The sequence below is a fragment of the Eubalaena glacialis genome, chromosome 20 (genome assembly GCF_028564815.1).
Source record: "Eubalaena glacialis isolate mEubGla1 chromosome 20, mEubGla1.1.hap2.+ XY, whole genome shotgun sequence".
Lineage (NCBI taxonomy): Eukaryota > Metazoa > Chordata > Mammalia > Artiodactyla > Balaenidae > Eubalaena > Eubalaena glacialis.
This window is the reverse complement of record NC_083735.1, coordinates 9,734,523-9,758,153: the sequence shown is the minus strand read 5'-3', so window position 1 is coordinate 9,758,153 and position 23,631 is coordinate 9,734,523. Positions and strand designations below refer to the sequence as shown.

The 23,631-nt window shown below is 39.3% G+C and overlaps 1 protein-coding gene across 1 annotated transcript in view; it reads right to left on the bottom strand.

Moving 5' to 3' along the window:
* CSMD1 (CUB and Sushi multiple domains 1) overlaps positions 1 to 23,631 on the bottom strand; it is a 1,818,880-nt gene that overhangs the window by 318,883 nt on the left and 1,476,366 nt on the right. Inside the window, exons 13-18 of the mRNA XM_061177359.1 lie at positions 23,095 to 23,277; positions 21,514 to 21,840; positions 20,333 to 20,527; positions 14,587 to 14,725; positions 11,469 to 11,656; positions 3,609 to 3,797 (exon numbers count right to left, since the gene is read on the bottom strand). Of these exons, the coding sequence (XP_061033342.1) occupies positions 3,609 to 3,797; positions 11,469 to 11,656; positions 14,587 to 14,725; positions 20,333 to 20,527; positions 21,514 to 21,840; positions 23,095 to 23,277 (1,221 nt within the window). The remainder of the gene's footprint in view (positions 1 to 3,608; positions 3,798 to 11,468; positions 11,657 to 14,586; positions 14,726 to 20,332; positions 20,528 to 21,513; positions 21,841 to 23,094; positions 23,278 to 23,631) is intronic.

Genomic DNA, 23,631 nt, shown 5'->3' with positions numbered 1-23,631 from the left:
ATTTGTGTAAATAAATAAATATTCAATAAAAGGTTGTCTTAATATTTTACTGTCACATAATGATTTTAAGTTTTGAATCTTTGTTTCTATCTTTAATGTGTAACTTTGATTTACTTTTTTAACATTTTAAACCCCACTCAGATATCCCATTTGACCAACATTATTTATTAAATATGTCATCCCCTCTCGCTGATTTGGAATAATTTTCATAAATTAAGTTCCTATATGGGCACAGATACGTTACTAGGATCCCTATGCTGTATCGTTAATCTGTTTGTATATTTCTGCACTGATTTCATATTGTTTTAATCAATCATTAATTTTCAGTATTCTTTGATACTAGATGGTGTAGCCCTTCCTTATCTTTCTTAAAAATATGTATTTCTTAGCTGCTTGCAGCCTTTACCCTTCTAGATTTTTAAATGTCTATAAATTTCTATGAAAAACCCAAATTAATTTTAAATAGATTTGATTGAACTTTAAACTCTATTTGTAGAAAATCTGTACACTTAAATTTCATTCTTCCCATGTAGAAACATAATATGTATTTCCATTTCTAGGTTATTCTTTTGTATTATATTATAAATTTCTAATTTTTAAAAAATATAAGTCTTCATATTTCTTGTTAGATATATTCCTGGCAGTTTTTAGGGTTTTATTTTCTATATATATATTTTATTATACTTCTAATGTGTTATATTCTTTGTGGAAATCTACTGATTTATGTTTATCCTGAATGCAGTCACATACTGAACCCTTATTATTGCTAATGGTTATATTCTCTTTCTAACATTTATCATTCATATAATTTTCTTAAATTATTGCCTTAGTTAAGATCTTCTGGACAATGTCAAATAACATTTCTGATACTGAGGAAGTTGTTCTGTTCTTGAATTTCATGGGACTTTATGTAATAGTTTAAAGTATGATATTTTCTATAGGTAGATTCATTAATATTATGGTTCTCTCTATATTTATTAAGGTGATATATTATTTTAGAGTTTACTTAAGGTCTAATATAAAAAAGGAATGCAAGTAAGGAGACACATCTTCCTAGAATAATTTACTCATAACTACTGTCTGCACGTCTTCATCCCTTTTCACCTGCTCTGGAGGAAGCAGTTGGCTCTGATACATCCTCATGTACGGCAAACGTGGGGCCAAGGGGCTTGCAGTCCATGTTGCAGTTATGCACCTATGTACACCTGGGCAATTTCTGCCACTTTCTTTCGTTGAAATATTGAATTGAATATAAGGGGAATTAGGAATATACCTTTTAAAATATTTTTTGATTTAACTATAGTTGATTTACAATACTGTGTTAGTTTCAGGTGTATAGCTTCAGATTCTTTTTCCATTATGGTTTATTACAAGATATTGAATATAGTTCTCTGTGCTATACAGTAAATCCTTCCCCTTGTTTTTTATCTATTTTATATATAGTGGTGTGTATCTGTTAGTTCCATACTCCTAATTTATCCCTTGCCCCTCCCCTTTTCCCTTTGGTAACCCTAAGTTTGTTTTCTATGTCTGTGAGTCTGTTTCTGTTTTGTAAAGTTGATTTGTATCAATTTTTAAGATTCCACATATAAGTGATATGATATTTTCTTTCTCTGCCTGACTTATACTTCACTTAGTATGACAATCTCTAGGTCCACCGATGTTGCTGCAAATAGCAATATTGCACTCTTTTTTATGGCTGAGTAGTAAGGAATATACCTTTTGACAATCCTCTACATTTCTACAGGCTGCCCTGCTACAATACATATTTCTATATTAACAGCTCATTTGAGATTGGTAAATAGAAAAGTGGTGTCAACATAATATGACAATTATTTGGGTTCTTACAACATTTTCCCTAGGCAAATACTGGAGCTGATACAGTAAAATTATAACCTATGGCAGGAAAAGAAAAATGTCTCAGCTCATCTTCTGCACAAACCTGGAACTCTTTCAGATCCCTATTAAGGAAAGTGAAAGTAGGCACATGCACCTAGGGGTCCCTGCCCCGCGGGGCTCACCCCTGGCCTCGCACAGCTAATGCTGCACGTGCACCTAGGGGTCCCTGCCCTGCGGGGCTCACCCCTGGCCTCGCACAGCTAATGCTGCACGTGCACCTAGGGGTCCCTGCCCCGCGGGGCTCACCCCTGGCCTCGCACAGCCAATGCTGCACATGCACCTAGGGGTCCCTGCCCCGCGGGGCTCACCCCTGGCCTCGCACAGCTAATGGGGTCCCTGCCCCGCGGGGCTCACCCCTGGCCTCGCACAGCTAATGGGGTCCCTGCCCCGCGGGGCTCACCCCTGGCCTCGCACAGCTAATGGGGTCCCTGCCCCGCGGGGCTCACCCCTGGCCTCGCACAGCCAATGCTGCACGCCAGGTTGCGTCCCTGCTGTGGCCTCTGACACGCCTGCATCTGCTTCTGCCCAGAGGGCAGCGTGCCACTCTCCTGGTTTTGTGGATTCTTCATTCTTCTTGAGACACCCTCCAACCACTGTGTGCTGTCCACCTGCACTTTGCAGTTTTTCTCCCAAAGTACCAGTTCTTTGGGTTAATACTCTGGTGACAAAGGTCAAAGGTCTTGAGTGGTCTGTAGCCAAGCATAATTGTCCCATTAAACCCTGTTATTTTGGGGGAATCATTTTAAATAAGTCAAGGTTTTTCATGAATATATCAATATATCATCTTTGAGTGGAAATGCCTAAAGTCTATAAAAAGTAATGGAAATGGAAATATATATAAAATATTTATATGGAAATATATATAAGAATATCTATTATATATATATAACAGATATATTTTATATACATTTATATATGTATATTCTTCATGGCCTCTGGTCATGAATAGAACCACGTGGTTATATTCATGGCCAAAGGCAAAATCCCTGACACTGTCGCGAATGATCACAAGTAACATATTCGTCCATCTTGCTATTATAACTATAAACTGCATAGTGTAAAGCTGCGTAATACAGTAACACACAATCATCAAGAATGTTATTCATTTTGAGATTTCCAAGAGCAGATCTGTGCAGACAGGGGAAGTGGCTGGTATCTCACACACACACATACACACACACACACACACACACACACACACAAAACCACCGGGGGGGATCTCCAGAGGAAAGACTTCCCACACCCCTGGGGAAGAGCTCTGCCATAGGGAAGAGTCAGAGGCAACACAGACCAGGTGTGCAGAGCTGGAGCAAGCTGTCTGATGCCTGGACCGGTTCACAGGAAAATCAGGTCTGACAGGGTGGAACATGCATGCTCATGATGCTGTCTCACGTAGAGTCTTCAATAAACGTCGTGGGTAAGGGTGTGTGCGTCACTAAGCTCTACAAGCTTGAGTGTTTGGGGATGAAATTGAAGGCCAGCCCATAATTTTTGTTCTTCATTTCTAAATAGAAGCTCTACTTCATAGAGAAGATTTGCCAGGTAAACTTCAAGTGCTAAATGGCCATATTTTTAAAGTGTACAAGCTTTCAAATAGAAGCCCCACTTCAGTCATATCCTACCACCCCGTAAGATACACGCCACCCAGACTGTTTGAAGAATTTCTCTGCACGTCCTCCTGGTTTGCTGCCGTGCTGAGCCCCACCTACCATCACAGCTGGGCAACGCGTGGTTCCACTGGTGGTTCCGTTCACAGACCAGGGGCTCGTCGTCACTCAGTGTGTAGCCTGGATTGCAGCTGAAAGTCACTGTGGACCGGATGCCAAAGTGACTGCCATGCCGATGCCCATTCACAGGGATCCCCGGGTCAAGGCAAGAGTCCGACTCCAGAGTCACACCTGGATGCACAGAAAAAACCATCAGACACGGATCTTCCTGGGTTATAGAAAAAAAAAAATTGGGGCCATAATACATACAAAATATTCCCAGACATCATCACACCTGGAAAATCATGCAAGTGAATCGATAATCCATTCATGTGAAAACTAATACATTTTCAAATACTGGGCCCTGTTTTGTTGTAGAAAGATGTATATCATTACACTTAGCTACAGATGACAGCTAAGTAGTGCCAATCTTGAATAATTTGCTGACCTCCCTGAATTTTACCTTTTTTCATTTGAAAAGCAATGAACTGTACTAAATACAGTCGAAGTTTTTCTGTTTTCTATCTCCACCCCTCCCCCTCCCCTTCCTTTTATATTTGATATACCAAATAGATTTTGGCAGTCATACTTCAACTTTCATATATTTGCACACATCCACCCAAGCCCATACACATAATGTAAATTAAAACTACACTGTAGTTAATTTTCTAAAATTGCATTTCCACATTTCTTTTTTCTTTTAGATTTGTACTTAAGTCAGCCACTTTCAAGATGGCTACAATTAGCCTTTGCTAAAAGATGTTAAAAAGTAAAGTGCTATATAAAGTCAAGTAATGATGATCATGTCATTACAAGAGTTTCTTTTCTCTGTCTCTAACATTTCTCTTTATTTTTAGAATAATATATATTTTAAAAGATGAGGAAAAATGGGAATAAGGGAAGAGAATATCATTGTGATGTTTAGGAATGCAAACAGATTAAAAAAAAGACTTGCTGTTGCTATACATAACTCTCTCAGTAAGATTCAAAACACTGCAATTATGACTTGAAGTATTAAGCAAAAATCTTAAAGTATTACCAATATTCAGACTGTTTACTCCCCTAAAATGATATTTGGGATAATATTTCTGATCATTGTATATGTTTTACCAAAGTTTGAGTGATGCATCTTATGAATATACCTTCCCTCATTAAGTCAAATACATGAAGTGCAACTAAGGAGTGAGTTTCTTAAATAAATAAGAAGTGATGTGATTTCTTCTTTAGTGCAGCAACATGTGATCCAATAGCACAGAAACACAAGTAGGATGGCTGAGCCACATCCAAAAATATTCAGTAAGAAATGTGATTTCCAAGACTAGTATAGCTCCTAGGAGGTGACCTTTAAACTCTTGGGATTTGCTGAGTGGTGGGAGTGTCTGTTATTCACTGTGGGTCCCTGGGACCACACCTAATGGTTTATATTCAGCAGGTTGCTCAAGTGGGGTGCCCTGAGGCAACACGGTTTCAGTCTAACCTACAGGAACGGGGGCAGGTAAAGACTTAGTTCAACCATATGGGGCAATGATTCAATCCATGATGCTTATGTAATGAAACATCGATAAAATCTCTGGACACAGAGGCTCAGATGAGCTTCCCAGGTTGGCAGTAAGCTGTGCATATGTCACAAGTCATGGCTGGGAGGAGGTGACACTGTCCATGACTCCACGAGGACAAGATGCCTGGAAGCTCTGAGTTCGGACCCATCTCAGAGTCTACCCTCTGTGCCTCTTCCTTCGGCTGGTTCTCATTTGTATCCTTCCCAGTGACAAAGGTGACTGTGAATATAGCAGCTTTCAGTGAGCTCACTGAGTCCTTCTGTCGAATTATCAAACCTGAGGGTCATTTTGGGAACTCCTAGAACTTGCATCTGGTTTCAGAACTGGCAGAAAGAGCAAACTTTGCACTGTGTAGGCCTGTGCTCTTAACCTCACAGGTTAACAGACAGCAGAAAAGACTACCACAGTGAAGTTTTCCAAAAGAAAAAATAAATAAAACAATGAAAAGAGAGAGAGGCAAAGTGAAAAAAAAATATAGCATCATTTTTCCCAAGAATTTTTTCTTAAAAATTAGTCATTCTAATTAATATCATAAAACTAACAAACACCTATTACCTTAACAACAGGATATAACTGTCCTGACTTCTTGCAAAGTATGCCAACAAATGCATGCATGCCTTACACCCCTGCATGAGCTGTAGATATACCAAAAGCAGCATGGCCATCGTTTGCCCCAAGATCCAACACCTACCCTGCTCCTCCCTCTCTGCACAGACACACACACACACACACACACATTCACCTCCTAAGGGAGTGTTTATGAGGTTTCACAACACCCCCAGAGCTTGTACACAGCAATGCCCTGAACACAGCGGGTACATAATAACAGGCTGATTGGTTTTGTAGCCTCAAGATCAATAGCAGAATTTCCTAAAAAGAAGAATCTCTGACAAAGAAATGAATTAGTATCCAGGGTCCTGAAAAACCAGCCAACTAAATTATTCCATTTCATCAAACGACGTCCTGTGATCACTAGACGGTACAGTCACTGCACTGCAGTGAATAACAATAAAAGGAATTACTATTTTAGACAATGTGTGAATGCTGTATTAATGAGTAGTGTCCATAATGAAATTCATAAATTGTAAGGAAATACAAAATGTGTAGGGAAAATAGAGAAACATATCAGAGGAAACCAAAGTGTACAAATTTAGAATTCTTTACATGTAAAACTGAATAAGTAAAATCATTAAAGTCATAACCACTTGTTCATACCAACTACACGCCATTATTTATTCATTCATTGATTTTTACAATATAACGGGTGCAAACATTGAGTTTGGAAACGAGCAGGTATTGTGATCCTTGGCCCCGCCCATTTATGAGACGGGAAAGTCGCCATGGGGATGACTCCTGAGTGTGGACTTGCCGTAGACTGGACTACTCGTTCACCTGGAACCTGCCAGGTACAGGAATTCCGAAACAAGACGATGCTGGGGAAGAATGAGTGAAACAGCAAAGGAGGCGATGTGACTCAGGTGATGGGGACTTTAAATAAACTTACATCCAGGGGTGAGGACAGGCTGACAGGTTGCTCTGAAGAAAAGTAAACAATGCGCTTTGGAGTTTCACTCAGAGCGTGTTTGCCTTCTGGTCTCCAGCCCGGACAACACAAAGGAACATTTGGGTCAGTGGATCCTACTGGAGCTGTGAATATATTCACACTCTGTACCAACTGTTTCTTTCTTGAAACTTAATGCAGCTCTAAATTTTTTGACACACATGACATAAATATACTACTTTTCATTTGGCCTTTGTCAAACAAGTGACTGAACAAATTTGCTGTTCGGTGAATGAAGGAAGATGGCTGCTGTGAAACTGTCCGTGTGCAGATCACATTTACGTGTTTGATGTCAGTGAAGTGCTGCTCAGCTCTCTGTTGCGTAGAAGTCCGAGTCCAGGGAAGAGAACGGATAGTCTCCGGGTACCTTTGATCTGCCAGCTTCAGTGCAGGCACTTCTCACAGCCTGCTGAAGGGTCTGAAATAGTGGTTACACTCCCCACTTCACAGATGAAGCAACTGGCTAAGACATTAAGTAAATTTGTCAAGTTAATCATTAACTGAAATTCAAACCTAAGTCCTTGACTGTTTTTCTCTCTTCCTCTGTCTCCTGTGTGTGTATGTGCATGTGTGTGTGTGTCTGTGTGTGTGTGTGCTGTATCTAATTTGCAGTTGTATTGCATTTATTACCATTACATCTTGACCAGTCTCCCTTTCTGGTTATAAGAAAGGTCACTGAATCAAAGAAAACTAACCTACACACACACAGACACACACACACACACACCACAAAATACACACTGTTTATCACAAATTTTTTAAAAAATTGCACAGTATATGAATTGCATAGTAGGATATATACATTTACATTTAGTAAATCCTGCTTCTTTCTAGAAACATTATTAAAAAGCATTTCTAAGAAGTATGCTAAAATTAAATGGAAAATCTCCATATACTTGAGAAATCTATTTATTTTTCATTTTTACCATTTTATTTTTCAATTCCCTATACAATGATGATGATTTTAAAGTGTGGTTCAAAGCTCTCTCTACAAACAAACAGAACAAATGATTATTCTGGGGGATAATGCAATTACTATTATATGAATAAACTGTGCCACGTTCCTTATAAGGAATAAAGTAATGAAAGCACAGACTGTAAATGGACATTATATTTATGAGAGCAACGATTCCTAAAACTTAGTACAAGAGTAGAACTACAACCCTGGGTATGCTTTTAGGAATAAACCTTGAAAAACTGGCTTCCACCCTTCTGCCCTACAGTTCAGAAAGAGCTGAGATGAATGTCGTTTACAGCGGCTCACATTATTTTATGGAACCGCTACAAAAATAAGCGAAACTTGAGCAGAGTGTGGTCACCCCCACAAGGCTCTCTGGCTGTAGAGTAGATTGCCACGTGCCCACCTGGGCATGAGGCGGGGTCATTAACACTCTTTTAAAGCAAGAAAGGTTTACAGTGTCAGCCATTCTTGATGAAAGACAAAAGGGAGATCGGCTATTTTATGATTTTTAAATGGCATAAAAATTTGATGTAAACCATTCTTGGGTCATGGGCAACCCACTCTTTAAAAATGTGTCAGATGAGCAGGTGTAATTATTTTTCTAGTGTCTGCGTATTGGGTTCTCAACACGTTTCCTCAAAGGGTACTAGAAATGGTCAAAATGACAAAGGGGTTGGTAAGGTGTGTTGTTCCCATGTTTTTCTCCTCTCTCTGTCTCTCTCTGTGCTTCTCTCCTGGTCCTTTACTCTTCCATTACCTCTGCTGTCCCTCTGCACCTGCCTGCAGGTCCTCTCCACCTGGAGCCCGTGTGGCAGGCGGCACCTGCCATGGCCTGCCTGGGCTGCCTCAGACATCCACTGCCACCTACACGCCACCGCCCTCAGGATCACCTTGAGGACTCACTCAAAGATCCAGAATTCTGAGTGCTCAATTATAATACCTGGAATTCGAGCTTAGGAATCTCCATTTCACTAGGACCCCCAGGTGAAGACTAGCGCACAGCAGTGTTTGAGAAAAACTGCTCCTTTGGCAGGCTTCGTACCCAGGACGTGGGTATGAGTTGGGCACGGGGCTCCCGTAAAGTGCCTGCCCCAGCAGCGGCAGACACGCCCTAGGACGCCGGGCTGGCAGCCTGGGCCCCGGTCAGCTGCAAAGCCCGCAGGTGCCTGTGGCAACAGCCCTGACAGCCACTGCGCTGAAGGCCAGGCCTTTCCTGGCTCTGCTCCCCATTAAAGTGCCAGGTCCTGCATCGCATTGGCTTCTGTTCACTTCCCGTTTCTCCTCGAAATCTTCACCAGAGATAAGTAAATTGAGGTGATAACAAGTCAAGCTTCAGTGTGACTTCCTTCCTGGTGATCGTTTCCCAATATCCCATCAATGCTCTCACCCACAGACTGCGTCAGGAATGTCTGGGGCCTGGGCCTTCTGGAAGGGTCACTGGGTGTCCACAAATGAGAGTGGATGAATGTCCAGAACAAGGTGCCCTCTGAGGCAGAGCTGTGGACAGTCTGATGCTGTAGGAACCTTGCCCATCTTGTCCTCTGCCCTCATCCAGAACTACAGAGCCAGCCCCGGCTTTCCCAGTAAAGAAGGAGGGAGAAGAATTCCAGGCTCCGAGGGATCAGACATTGAAGACACTCGCACAGTTACCCTCCAGACACACCAGCTGGGGCTTTGCTTCTGCCTCCTTCTACTGATGAAAAGAAGGGAAAATGGCAAAAGGCACTGTCCTCTGAGGATCACTGGGTTATACCATGTCTTACTCAGACTCATGTCCATTTTCAAATATAGGATAAATAAAAAGAACCCTGAAACATAATGCAGTCAGTCTTTTCAGCTTATAATGATTATCGTTAGAATTATCTACTCAATAAATTTATATTATTATATTATATTATATTATATAATGCTGACAATCTAAACAGGAACTTGTGACTGACTTTCCCTGATTTTCCAGAAATCATGAATAAGAACAACCCACTTATCTAAATGAGGTAGAGAAGCAAATAACATTAGTTTCTACTACCTACATATGGGCTTTAGAACTTGTCTCTTCAAAAGGGACAAGAAATAGGCAAAATAATCTATGGTATGCAAATAAGAGACAGAGAACATAGAACACTCTGTTCTAGTGTTTGCCAGCGCCTAAAACTATCTAGTCTCTTAAGTCTCACCCAACTCTATATCCAAAGGCCAACCTATTGTGTGTAGCTTTAAGAAAAATGTGCAGGATGGGGTGGAGAGAATACATCTTAGCAGATCAACGCTGAGGAGTTGTACAAATTCAGATGACTGTAATGTGTACAGATCTTCACTCCAAAGAGAAGTGATAACTTAAAGGAATGTTAAGAAAGGAATTAAATACAAAAGATTCTGCTTCTTAAAATGTACAAGTTTAAAAATACGTAACTTTGAAATAAATGATGTATATATACGAAGCATAACTTTGAATTAAATCTGAAATTAATCTTTAAATCATTAATAATCAATTTTCTTGTTATCAGAATACAAGTCTAATATAATTCCATTTTTAATCAAAAAGTACACATAACCTTATATGTGTATTTGCATATATGTTTGCATATAATTGTATAGATAAGCATGTAAAAAAGAAATATACACAACAGGTTATTAATTTTAGTTGTTGGATAGGGTTTGGGCAAGATTAACATGAGTAGCAGCGGGCAATGTGGGGAAAGGAAGGAAAGAAAAAGAAAAAAAGATGAAAAATTCAGCATGTTAGATATGGCCCCATTCATGCATTTATAAAATTATATGTATTTTTACAACAACATTAAAACTTTGTTTAGTTTATTTTAGGAAAGATTCTGAAAAAGAACAACCTTAAAAATCCTAAAAAAATAAAGGATTTATTCCTTCAGATTCTGTATTGAGCTACTCTCATGCATCTCCTTTCATTCTACTCTGGAAGTGAAGAATTTTCAGAGAAGGGAAGAATTACTGTTTTTTAAATTGACTAGCATTAGAAATGCATTCCCAGGCTGAACTGCACTCTATTCCATTCCAGAAGCACCCTTGCATAAATATTACTATCAAATAATATAATCCCTCAATCTCCTAATTTCAGAAGCTAAAGCTAAGAGCCAAATTCGGATGGATGGAAACAAAAATGGGAAGGAATTGGGATTGCTCTGCAAAATACACTGCATTATGATATTTTAGCAATTGTGTTTAAATATTTCTAATAATTGTTCTTAATCATTTTTAACAGTTGTTAATAATAACAACAGGTATTTGTCATTTAGTAAAAGTTCAACTGAGTTTTAATTTCTTCTCTCTTAGTTACAGTCTCTCTGCTGACTGAAACAGGCACATGTATACTCACAAATAAGTACCACAACTGCCCTAACCATTTTTCTAACAAAAAATATTGCTCAGGAGATATAATTTTAGTGACATGCTCTGTAGCTCTTTTGGCCAACAGGTATATTTTCTAATAGTAGAAATTTATTATTACATCGTACAGTAAATGAACACGTTTCACTGTTTTAATTATTTTATTATTTTACTTTATAATAAACGAGTATGTCTTCTTTTTGAGTTGTAAAGTAAAAATCCCCAAGGCTCTCTGTCCTTAATAAGAGAAAGTCTTGACGATGGCGCAGTGCAGTGTGGACAGAGGCGGGAAGAATTGCTGTTTTTTACATTGACTAGCATTAGAAATGCACTCCCAGCACATCTGCTACATGACACAATGAGACCACGTGTGTGGAACTCAACCCGACATTCGGGCACGGCCCTGGCGAGGGAGGACCACTTACTCTCGTAGCGGATAAGGAAGCCCACGTTGGACCGGCTATTGTCTGTGGTGAAGAGGAGGTACATGAAGTTCCCCGTGCTGATGAGGAACTGAGGCGCCTGTGTGCCGTGGTACTCCCCAATCAGCGGGGACGAGCTGGCTGGCCCGTCTCTGACCTCCAGGGTGTCATAATTAACTTCTGTCTGGAATCTGCGGGCAAGCGTATCCAGTCAGAAGAGAGATGCAGAGCCGCATTAACGTACAGACATCCTGTAATATCATTCACTTACTAAAAACCCACGTACAGCAAGAGACATAAAATAGATACAGAGATACATATATACGTTTTGAAGACCTGAGCACGTGTAGTATTTGAGGACAGTACTTATTTCTAGGGGGAAGGCTCACCCCCACATCCCTCCCTCTGACTCAATACTCCATCCAGTAGCATCACAGACAGGAACGGGGGTAGTGACTCAGCTCTAAAATAAAAATACTGTGAGCCAGTAGATAGAGAAGCACCAGTTAGTGAAAGTCAATCACGGCACATTTTCAAACTGTTTTTCATGATCCCCAGTGTAACATGATTATGGATTTCTTAAAATGAGCAGATTGAAGTGACATGATCTCCTAAAGGAAAAGGGTAAATCAAAATACATGACAATACTTTAAATACCTTTCCTGAAACAAAAAATTCTGTGCCTTTTCAAGCTGCATCAACTCTTGTGTGACAGTGGGAGAGCACTGGGCACATTACTGCTTCAGAAACCAAATACTACTTCAATGATTTGAAAAGGTAAGAACAGATTCCAAAAAGTGCTTAACTTTTCTTCCAAGGAGGACTTATGCTTCCAGAGAATCTGGTCTGATATTATATTTATATACAGTTGCAGCCACTTGGGTGCTCTTTGATGAAATGGAGGTACCATTCCAGGCACTGAGATAACTTTGGAAATGGGCCCATCTCATCCTCAAAGAGCTAACCCAGTTTCCAAGTGTCTGGCGTGGCTCTCAGGCAGCAGCTCACTGACTGGAGCCTCTGATTCATCAGTGACTCTCAGACAGAGAATTCCAGAGTAGCCTGTGCATGGGTCTCCAGGGTCTGCAATGCATGCTGCTGATGGGGAGGTAGAGGAAGGGGCAGAGTGGCTGTCTTAGATTCCTGGCACAGAGCAATGAAAAAAGATGCTGAAATCAAAGGGCCCTGCCCTGTTTATCATTAAATCACATACTCCTCTTAGCGCAAATGCACAATAATGATATATTCTTGCAACTAACTTAGAATGGTCCCTGACCCTCCATCTTCCGTAAAGGGGAATTCAAACAATTGGTGTAGCGTGTGGCTAGGTCAGAATACAGCCACAGGCTGGACATTTGGGGTGGGATAGGGCAGCTTTGTCTTTTACTATTAAAAATGTTCTCTAAAGATGCTATGACTTCACAGTTATCTGAGTGCACATTCAAGAAGTCTAGATAAGCTTGGAATAAATCTCATTTGAAGTATCTGCACTGAAGTTTTCACATCTTTCATCTTTAGAGACAGCCAGGACTGATAGAGGGCGTGCCTCAAGAGCTGGACGATTTCCAGGGTAACCTCAGAAAGAAAAATGTAAATGCTTTTCATCAGTTGGCAACCTAGCACACACTGTGTAACAATAACATCAGTATGGAATTTAAAATTTGTTTGTGCAAACACATCCTTTATTAGGATGTCAGCTCACAGCTCAAGGTATAAACCAATGCACTATTGAAGGGCGGTGTACTATGTCCAGGGTAATAATCACAAGTGTCTGAAAATATCAGAAATGTTCGTACTTACAAATGGAATTTAGCAAATACCACACTTCAATAGTATCGAAAAGACAAGATTGAGAAAAATTATGAGTATTTTTGTTCAGGCAACTGAAAATGGAATGCTAATAAATTCTGCCAAACCAGAATGTAAAATCACTATTTTTACTAAATGATTTAAATCTGTTGTGCTGCTGGAAATAAGGATGTGTGTCTGCTTTTTTCCCTCTCAATACTAGAAAGTGTAAAAATTAATAAGAAACCAAACAATTTACTTAATATTTATAAAGGTTTTTTTTCCCAGTGGCTAAGATTATACGCAAGAATCCATTCTCCAATATAATGAATACATAAACCAATTTTTTCTTTTCTTCTGAGAGATTATCCTACTGGAGTTATAATTATCCTATCAGATATAATAATATCAATAATAACTTCAAATACAAATAATCACTAAGTGATAACATAATTCCTGCTAAAAACCTTTCCTGTATGGATGTCGTCATTGAGAATTAAAAAATTAGTTAAAAAATAATATAATAATGTACATCTGTCTTGAGACATTATAATATTCTGAATACTAGAACCCCAAACTCAGTCTAGTTAAAAAGGTCATTGTTAGAGAAAGCCCAATTTGCTCAGATATTAACCTTGAAACACTAAACAAAGATGCTTCCTTGCATTTTAAAGCATGTGGGTCCCTTCCAAAGTACTTTTGGTTCTTAATCGTCAACTTGATTGTTGAGACAATCTGGACAATATTTGATCATGGAGAATTCAAATAGCATGCTTCTTTTTTCTTAGATTATCAAATACATTATCAAACAGCTAAGCCAAATACCATTGCAGTGACGGAACCACTCGTAGCTAATTAACAGGTAATGAATCTGCTGCACACAGGCTGTTGCCAGCTCTGCAACCCCAAACCGCCCTTCAGTCCCCAGAGCCATCCCCAGAGTGGGAGAACTCTTTTCCTGTGCTTTCTAGAAATACCTAAGGGACCAAAAGGCTCTATTTGCAATCAAACACCAAGCAGAATTTATTCTAGCCTCAGGTCCAAAATCCAGAGGTGGACTCACGGGCCAGCGACTGTGAGTTCTGGGAATGCTCGTCTGGGCCACCGTGCCCTCAACCACGTCTGCAGAGGGGCCACAGCTGTGGGCTTAGAGGATAAAATTCCAGAAGAACAGAATTCATCAAGCAAGCGCCTATTTCCTTTTAAGTGAACTCCTTTGGGGGAACCAATGAAAAACTGTCATCATTCTAAGATTTAAGATCCATTTAAATAAAAACATTGGGCATGCATGGGTCATCAGGTCCAAATTAAGGAAAACAAAGTTTTTTCTTACCTATCAAAAGTTATTTTAATAGAGTGTCCTGGTTTTGCTTCAATTATCCATTCACAGTTTAAGGAATCTTTATAATACCCTGGCCATCCCGGGGGCAAAATGACTCCACTTGAAGCTGTCAGATGTCCACCACACGGGGCTGAAAGATGATGCAGGGTATAAACAGGTCAAATTATGTATATGTACCATGGCAGCACCTCAGTTACTGCAGGAATTCGCTTCTGTGTTCATGGACTTAATGGTTTCTAGTATTCAAGCAGAAGTTATTCCCAAGTAAATTAACAATATTGAAAGCAGAGCACATATATTCCACAACTGGGCATTTATCATCAACCTGCAGCAAAGTTCTTCCCATCTAATAATGGTAATAATGGCACAGTCTAAGTGAGTGGTGTCTGCCAGACGACTTCCAGGAATTATCACGTTTAATCATCACAACAAAGTCACGAGGCGCGAATTCCACTGATACCCACATTTTACATATATTCAGATGTCAACAAATGTCTATTAATACACAAACTTAAAATTACCTCACATCTAAAATTAAAATACTCTGTGGTGTGTGATTGTGGGTGTGTTTTAAAATATGTGTATGTGTTTATTCACTTTGGGTTGTGTTCATTTTATTAAAATAATTTGCCACATACAACTTACTAAATTGCTGGTGATTGTTAGAAAACAAATAAATAAATAAATAAAATTCGATAAACATGAACTAGTATGCATCAATCCTTCTGAAGGGTTGGGTAACAGTGATCCATAATTATATAGACAAAAGGGAGTTTAAGGAAAGTATGTGCCTGGTGCTCAGTAAAAGTGAGTATGCATTTCTGTAAAATCTACAGAAAATTTAAAATAATAACATATATTTAACATGTTTCTGCCTAGCCACATATATTTTTCAGATTTTATTTATTTTTTTCTCAAAGTTCTTTGCCATCTCTGTAATCACTTTTGTGAATCTATAGAGATCAAATAAAACATGAAAATGTTCCTAGTTAAAAAAATATTTTTGGAAAAATACTCCTTTTATGGAAAAATAGCAATATGCATTAAGATGCTGGAAAAATTTATAAAATTTTACCCAAATTTTGATGCTAGAAAAAAAAACTGACACAGAGGAATCTATAGAAATAATTATAGTAGCTTCATTTGTAATAGAAAAAAAGAAACAAAAAAAGAAAAGCAAAAAATTTATGAAAAGAACATAACTACATATTTAGAATGTCACAAATACGTTTGAAGTGATATTCTGAAATGTTAAAATGATAAAATCTTTGCAATAGAATATTATATATTTTAAAGCAGGATACAAAATCGTACCTATAGTATAATCTAAATTTCACAAAAGAAAACTTTTATTCAGAGAAAACAGGAGATGGAAATTCAAAAATATCAATATGTTAATAGTAGATAAGACCAAGTGATTGCTGTGTAGATCACATGTTTTTCTTGATATAGCTTCTCTTCCTAGTAAGCTACAATAAATATGTGTTATATCCGTAGCTTAAAATACATAATAAGAAATCAGAGCCATTTTTATGAACGTGAGTTCCTGAAGAAAACTTTCATTACTTCATGTAATCATAATTTTAAAAACAAGTTATTTTTACTAATTAACACTAGGGTTTTTTTCCTAGCTAAGTCTTTACATTCACATTTACATCCTATGAAATCATATACCCATTTAGATCAGTATCACATAGAATTTAATTCCTATGCTTATTGACGTGATACAGCAAATTCTTTTTAGAGTACAGCATAAGCAAAACACAGCATGTTAATTTTACTTATTTTATGTTTAACTAACTATCCAAAGCTACTATATAGAAAGACATATAGCAAATACAGATTTTTCAAAAATTATGATACGTAAGACATTTATAAATCTGATTATTTCCTAAAAGTCTTATTTTCCATATAAAAACAAACATATGTTTCCTTTAGTTTAGTAAAGCTTTGTTCCTAAATTTTGAATTGTCATATTTCTTGGAATATACCCGAATTGCCACACATTACTATTATTTTCTTAATATATTGTCTTCTACATATCACTTTATAATTGAGTGTATTAGAACTTGTATCCCTTTATCCTGATGAAATAGACATGCTAATCTTTATACTGCAGATTAACCACAGTGAACAGTAAAATGTTACATGATGATCTCAAGTTTGCTGTACTGGTCAACTTAGATTAGGTTATGCAATAGCAGCTATAATAAGGGAGGTGTATTTCCCACACAGTGCTTGTCTAGGGCTCTGCCCCCAATTCCTTGCTTCCACGAGCTGAGCTATGGCACCTGGACATGGGTCCTGCAGTGGCAATTACAGCCTCTGAGCCAGAAGGCGGTTATGTCACTTCCACTCGCACCTAATTAGCCAGACCCCTCGCGAAGTTTCATCAAACCACAGGGGCCAAGAAGATAAGCCAGACTCGGTAGAGATCCAGAATATCTGGTGAATAGCACTGATGACCTTCAAATTCACGTGGGTGATTAAAAAAAAAAAAAAAAAGTATGGGAATGAGGTCTTTAGAAGGCAGATTCTCCTTTGATGTTTTGACCATTTACTTTGGCAAGTTACCTGACACTGCATTTCTAAAATAAGTCCTTCTTTTTTTGTTGTTTTGTTAAATTTATTTACTATTTATTTATTATTAGTTTTGGCTGCATTGGGTCTTTGTTGCTGCGCGCGGGCTTTCTCTAGTTGCAGCAAGCAGGGGCTACTCTTTGTTGTGGTGCGTGGGCTTCTCATTGCGGCAGCTTCTCTTGTTGTGGAGCACGGACTCTAGGCGCACGGGCTTCAATAGTTGTGGTGTGTGGGCTCAGCAGCTGTGGCTCGCGGGTTCTAGAGCGCAGGCTCAGTAGTTGTGGTGCACGGGCTCAGCTGCTCCGCGGCATGTGGGATCTTCCCGGACCAGGGCTCGAACCCGTGTCCCCTGCATTGGCAGGTGGATTCTTAACCACTGAGCCACCAGGGAAGCCCTAAAATAAGTCCTTCTTGAATATACATTTTGTCTATAGCTTTATTTTTAATGCAATTATCTGGCTTGGGTATATCACACTGAAACTGGCTTTATAAAATGTGATATAGGAGTTAGTGCCTCTTTTCCATTATCTGGGACCATGTTCCCAATGCTAAAATTCTCTGAACTTGAAAGACAGACAACTTCCTTGTGCATGCCTCTGGTGCCTGTGTCTTTTTCAGTCTTTAATCTTCTTTCTAATTTCTTTTTATGGTACTTTGTTTATTCACATTTTGTACTTTTTATTGCATCACTTTGGGTAATTTATATTTTGCTAGGAAATCACCAATTTTCTTTGAACTTTAAAATTTGTTGCCATAGAGATGTATTCTTGTACAGTAATTTTTCCCTCAAGATAATTTGTGTTTTTTAATGACACTGAGCTATGCTGAAGCATAGAGGCAGGTTAAATGTAGAACAAATAAAGAGAGAAAAATCTTTCCCTCAGTAATTGATTTTCTAAGTACAAGTAAACTTCAACAATCTCATTCACCATTAACTAGTTCTTGTGCTAAGGGTTTGTTTTGCTGTTAACAACCCATAGCTGGGGTTTGCCTTGAACTTCATCTGAAGGTCTCTTCCAAACAGTGAGAGAACTGCCCGTTCCCATTTAATATGGCACTTTCTCCTTTTGTCTGACTCTATGGGAACCCTCACCTGACACTTCCTGGAGCCCTTTCTTTCCCCGACTGCGCGGAGAAACCTACCTGCCCTGCAGCTTACACCTATCTGCACACAGCCCACTGCAGGTAAGCACACCAGTGGCAGCGAGAACCGTGGCAGACAGAACAGAGACTAGACAGTATTGCTTGTTTTGAGCTTCTTTCTTGTAAAATTATTCATGCTTCAAAGTCAGCAGTGAAACGCTTGGCTCAAGCAGTATCTGCAAACCTATTTATTCCTGCCCTGTTATTAGTACCATTTATCTGAGAACCCTGATTGTACTGTTTACTTATTTATAAAGGATAATAACCCAGCCATTTATTAACATCGAGAAAATGTAACATATACAAAAGCATACATTTAGAACGTGATAGAAACAAATAAACGAAGGAAACGCCTCCTGTCGTGTCCTCGCCCTTCAATCGATCAAGTTCAGAAGCATACATTTAGAACGTGACAGAAACAAATAAACGAAAGAAACGCCTCCTGTCGTGTCCTCACCCTTCAATCGATCAAGCTCCCACTCCTGGGTGGTGCCCACAGTCCACCAAAGTGCTTTTAACAACTTATGAAACCGTGGAAATGAGAAACATCCTTCTGTGAATTTAGCAGCATCAGCCAGTGATGATGTAAAATAGTGCTGATCCCTGAAATACTGAGGAATAACTCTGGAGGTAGGGCTGAGGGCAGAACAAGGAGGTGAGGCATAAGCCCACTGCCCGTGTGGGTGAGCAAGCGGGGCGGGAGGAGGGAGGGATGACTAGGTGGCGCGTGGAGGATCTTAGGGCCGAGAAAATACCCAGCAGGATACTGTAATGGTGGATACCTGTCACATCCATTTGCCCAAGCCCAAAGAATGGCCAATCCCAAGAGGGAGCCCTCAGGTAAACTGCGGACTCAGGGCACTGGTGGCGTGTCACTGTAGGTCCATTGGTTGTAACAAGCGGACTCAGGGCACTGGTGGCGTGTCACTATAGGTCCATTGGTTGTATCATGTAAACTGCGGACTCAGGGTACTGGTGGCGTGTCACTATAGGTCCACTGGTTGTATCATGTAAACTGCGGACTCAGGGTACTGGTGGCGTGTCACTGTAGGTCCATTGGTTGTAACAAGCGCACCATCAGGTGTGGGATGCTGATAATGGGGGCAGCTGTGCATGTATGGGGGGTGGGGGGTGTGTGGGAAATCTCTGTACCTTCCACCCAATTTTGTTGTAAACCTAAAACTGCTCTAAAAAATGTCTACTTTTTAAAAAGTATCTGTATTTCTTTGGCACTTACTAGAGATACTTTTTAAAAAAGCCTTTCTTAGCTCATTACACTTGGACCGTTCTGATAGGGAGGGTATGAGTTTATATTCTAAGTAAATTTTTTTTTTACCTGAGTAAACATCAAAGGTAATATCCTCCTTAATTTTTTCCCTTTTGGTTTTCTTACATACGTAACCAGAGTGGCAATGTCAAGAAGAAAATTAGTTAGGTGGTATTTATGTCAGCCACACTAAGGGCAACAAAATAGTTAACTAAAAACTATGTTGTTGTTATAGGTTGAATCATGCACTCCCCCACGATATTCTGGATTCCTAATCCCAGCACCTCAGAATGTGACCTTATTTGGAAATAAGGTTACTGCAGACATAATTAGTTAAGATGAGATCATTAGACTGGGCCCTAGTCCAATATGACTGGTGTCCCTAGAAAGAGGGGAAATTTGGACACAGACACATTCTCACATGGAGAAAGCGGGGATGATGCTTCTATAAGCCAAGAAACTCCGAAGATTGCCAGCAAACCCACCAGAAGCTGGGAGAGAGGCCTGGAACACAGCTCTCCCTTACAGCCTCAGAAGGAACCAGTCCTGCCGACACCTCGATCTTGGACTTCCAGCCTCTAGAGCTGGGATAGAATAAATTTCTGTTGTTAAAGCCACCAGTTTGTGGTACTTGGTACAGCAGCCCTAGGAAACCAATATTGTTGATTGTTTGCTTGCTTGTTTGTTTTTTAAATTAGATGTACCATTTCAAAGGAAAATAACTGGCAAACAATAGGGGACCCGCACCTTCACAGCGGGGGACAGTGGAGCTCCAGACTACATTCCCATCCTGCAGGATGCAGGTGATGGACTCCGACCCCTGGGTTTTGACAAAGCCATCGTCACAGTGGAAAGAGACCGAACTCCCAAGCAGGAACCTGTCACCAAAACGCCGTCCATTTATGGGAATGCCAGGATCGTGACACTCGTTTTGACCAAATGCTGAAAAGAAAAAGAAAAAGGACTAGAATAAAAAATACTTCAATGTTAATTATGAGTATTAGAAGAAAACAAAACCACTTATAAAGCAATTTATTTTCCTAAATTTCAGTTATATCTTCATAGATAAACATATTCAATAAACAGAATATTGATGACTAGAGAGACAGAGAGAGAGAGATGGATAGAGAGACATCACTAACATCCACACAGCATTTCACAGTTTGAAAGCACTTTTTCACTAAGAAAAACAGAGAAGAGATACGTAGGTGATAAAAAAGGTTTCTGGTTCTGACATATCTAGATTAGCATCCTGGGTCTTGTGTTTACTACCTGCCCCTGGGCAGATTACTCTCGTGATCTGAGCCTAGTTATCTTTATTTACAGAATGAGGAATATGAAGCTTATATTCCAGAGTTGCAGCAATGTTAAATGAAATAATTCCTGTCAAATCATAAGCACAGCACCTAAGAGAAGTAGGCAGTCAGTAAATTATAACTTATAACTCCTATTTAACATTATTATCTTACTTTATTCCCTCAACAATGCAATTTAAGCAGATGCTCTTAAATATAATCTCTAAAGCAAATGAGGAATCTGAGGCAAAGAAAAGTTAGCCATCTTATCAAAATTCACTAAGTATATAGTGCAGGTGTTCTAATCCATGGCTCCTGACCCCAAATGCCTCAGTCCTTTTTTACTATTCTGTTTTGTTGCATGGAGGACACATGGGTGGATGGATGGATGGATGGGTGGATGGATGGATGGAAAACCAGAGAGAGAGAAGACCTGTGATCCAGTGCTCACTATAGGGGTGAGCAAGACACTAACCTAAACGGAGTGAGGTATTTTCTAGGTTCTCAGGATAATGCTATATAATTTTGCAAACTGTGATTATAAAACCCCTGGAGTATCAGCCTTGACATTGGGCTTCACACACGTGAGAACCAGGGGAGAAGTGGACATGGGGCAGGTGCGGGCGCACTTACTGGTGTAGGTGATGTTGAAGCCTCTGCCGGTGGTAGAGTGATCCGACTGGAACTCCAGGCGAACGACGTGCCCACTGCTGGCCAGCTGGGAGGGCACCTCGTTGCCAGAGAAAGTGCCCAGCACGGTTATATCCGAAATCCCGTCATCTTTGACCGCAAGGAAGTCAAACTGAGGCTCCACATCGAAGTCATTAAAGATGAGGTGAATTCTGCTGCCAGGCTCAGAGATAATCAACCAGACGCAGTTCATGTTGTTACCATACTCCTCTGGATAATTTGGTGAGAGGATAATTCCTGATGATGCCGTAAAGTTGAAGAAACAGGAAACTGTGAAGACACAGGTAAATTTTCAAACAATTTTGCCCACATCCAAAGGACTGGCTACATGCGAAGGACTTGGGGAAAATCCATACCTGCAGTTACCTAGGATCGTCCAACTGTTTTTAAATGGGTGATCCTGGACCATAACATTTTCTCTTTCCCAAGTTGTCAACAGAATACGTTCAATATATAGAACAACTAGAGCCTATACATAATAAAGTGCAAGCTTGATTCAAAAATGATCCTATCAAGTTGACTGAAACTTGTGGCAAATATTAAAATTTCTAGTTGCAACGTTCTGCCTTCAGAAGAGCAAATATTAATATGAAAAAGTATGCCTGTGTCATAAGAACAATTTCCAGAAAACAATATTGGTTCTAGTCAGTTTTCTATGATAACTTTTCATTTTAAATTTTGTGTTTGCCTTTAAAGTGTATTTTTTCAAATTAATTTTTAAATTATTTATAGGGTAACAATGATTAAATAATAACTTTGAAAATCAGACTGTGTCCTGGGTGGATAATATAAAAATCTCTTGGAATACTTACTTAACGTGTACTCAAAAATCAGTAATATATATTCATATATATATTTTATATATATATATGAATATATATACAATATTTATATATATATGAATATATATAAAAAATATTTATATATATATGAAATTCATATATATGAATATTTTATATATATTCTTCATTTTTTGGAGGGAACATCTGTTGGACTTATTTCTAGGGTGCGAATATGCTTATTATTCCACATAATTTCATATGTGTTCCCCAGTCATTGTTATATTTAGTTACAAAAAAATCCTGCTTTTTAATTCGCTATGAAGTCCTTCTCTTCTACTTGTTAAAACACTTATGAGGAAGCAGGCAGTTCTTCCATTGAAATGCAAAGTGACAGCACGGCCCATGCTCACAACTTGTCTTAAGTGTCACAGGACATTATTGGGTTGTAAAGAGCCCGGGCCCTACTGATGGCTCAGTCTGGCATCAGCCCCTCTGGATGGAAGTGATGCTCTGTTAGGATCTTTCTAGTGGAAAGCTCTCAGTGAGTTTATCTATCTAGTAGTAAGAACATCACTGATTGGTTTTAAGTAAGTGAAGAAGGCATGAGAGCTAGTGTCTGAGAAGCCCTGGTTGTTTCTGGTCAATGTCATGCTCCCAAGCGATGCTGAGAGCTGCCCGCCCTGCTTCTCTCCCCCTCTCAAGGCAGCCTCAGAATAGAGCCGGGACCAGGCTCAGTACTCACATACACAGCTGGGCTTGTTGCCAGACCACTGGTTGTTCTGCTGACACGTGATAACTCTCTCCCCCACCAGCTCGAAGGCTGCCTGGCATTCGAAGGTGAGCGAGTCTCCGTGGAGAAAACTGCTGCCTGTCCGCTTCCCGTAGGCAGGGATTCCTGGGTCCCCACATCCTCCCTTCTCAATTTCTGAAAATGGGAAAGACAAATGAACCATTAAAAAGGTACACAATTAACATTTTTTAACAATTTTGAAAATGAACAGTGGTTTATTTTTGCATTGTTTCTATAAACAGTTTCAAAAGGATACTCAATTCATCTAACATTTATTTACAAAAGCCAGAAAAATGTGTACTTTAAATTTAAGAGAAAGGTATTTAATTTATTGTCTTTTAAGGGATACACAAGGCTACACAGATGTGTTGACAATGCAAATGTTACAATTAATACATGTTTCTTCCTGGTCTACACCCTTCCTGCATGTTATCTATAATTGCTACCATTAAAATGTAAACACCAATTTTGTTTTAATTGATGTTTTTA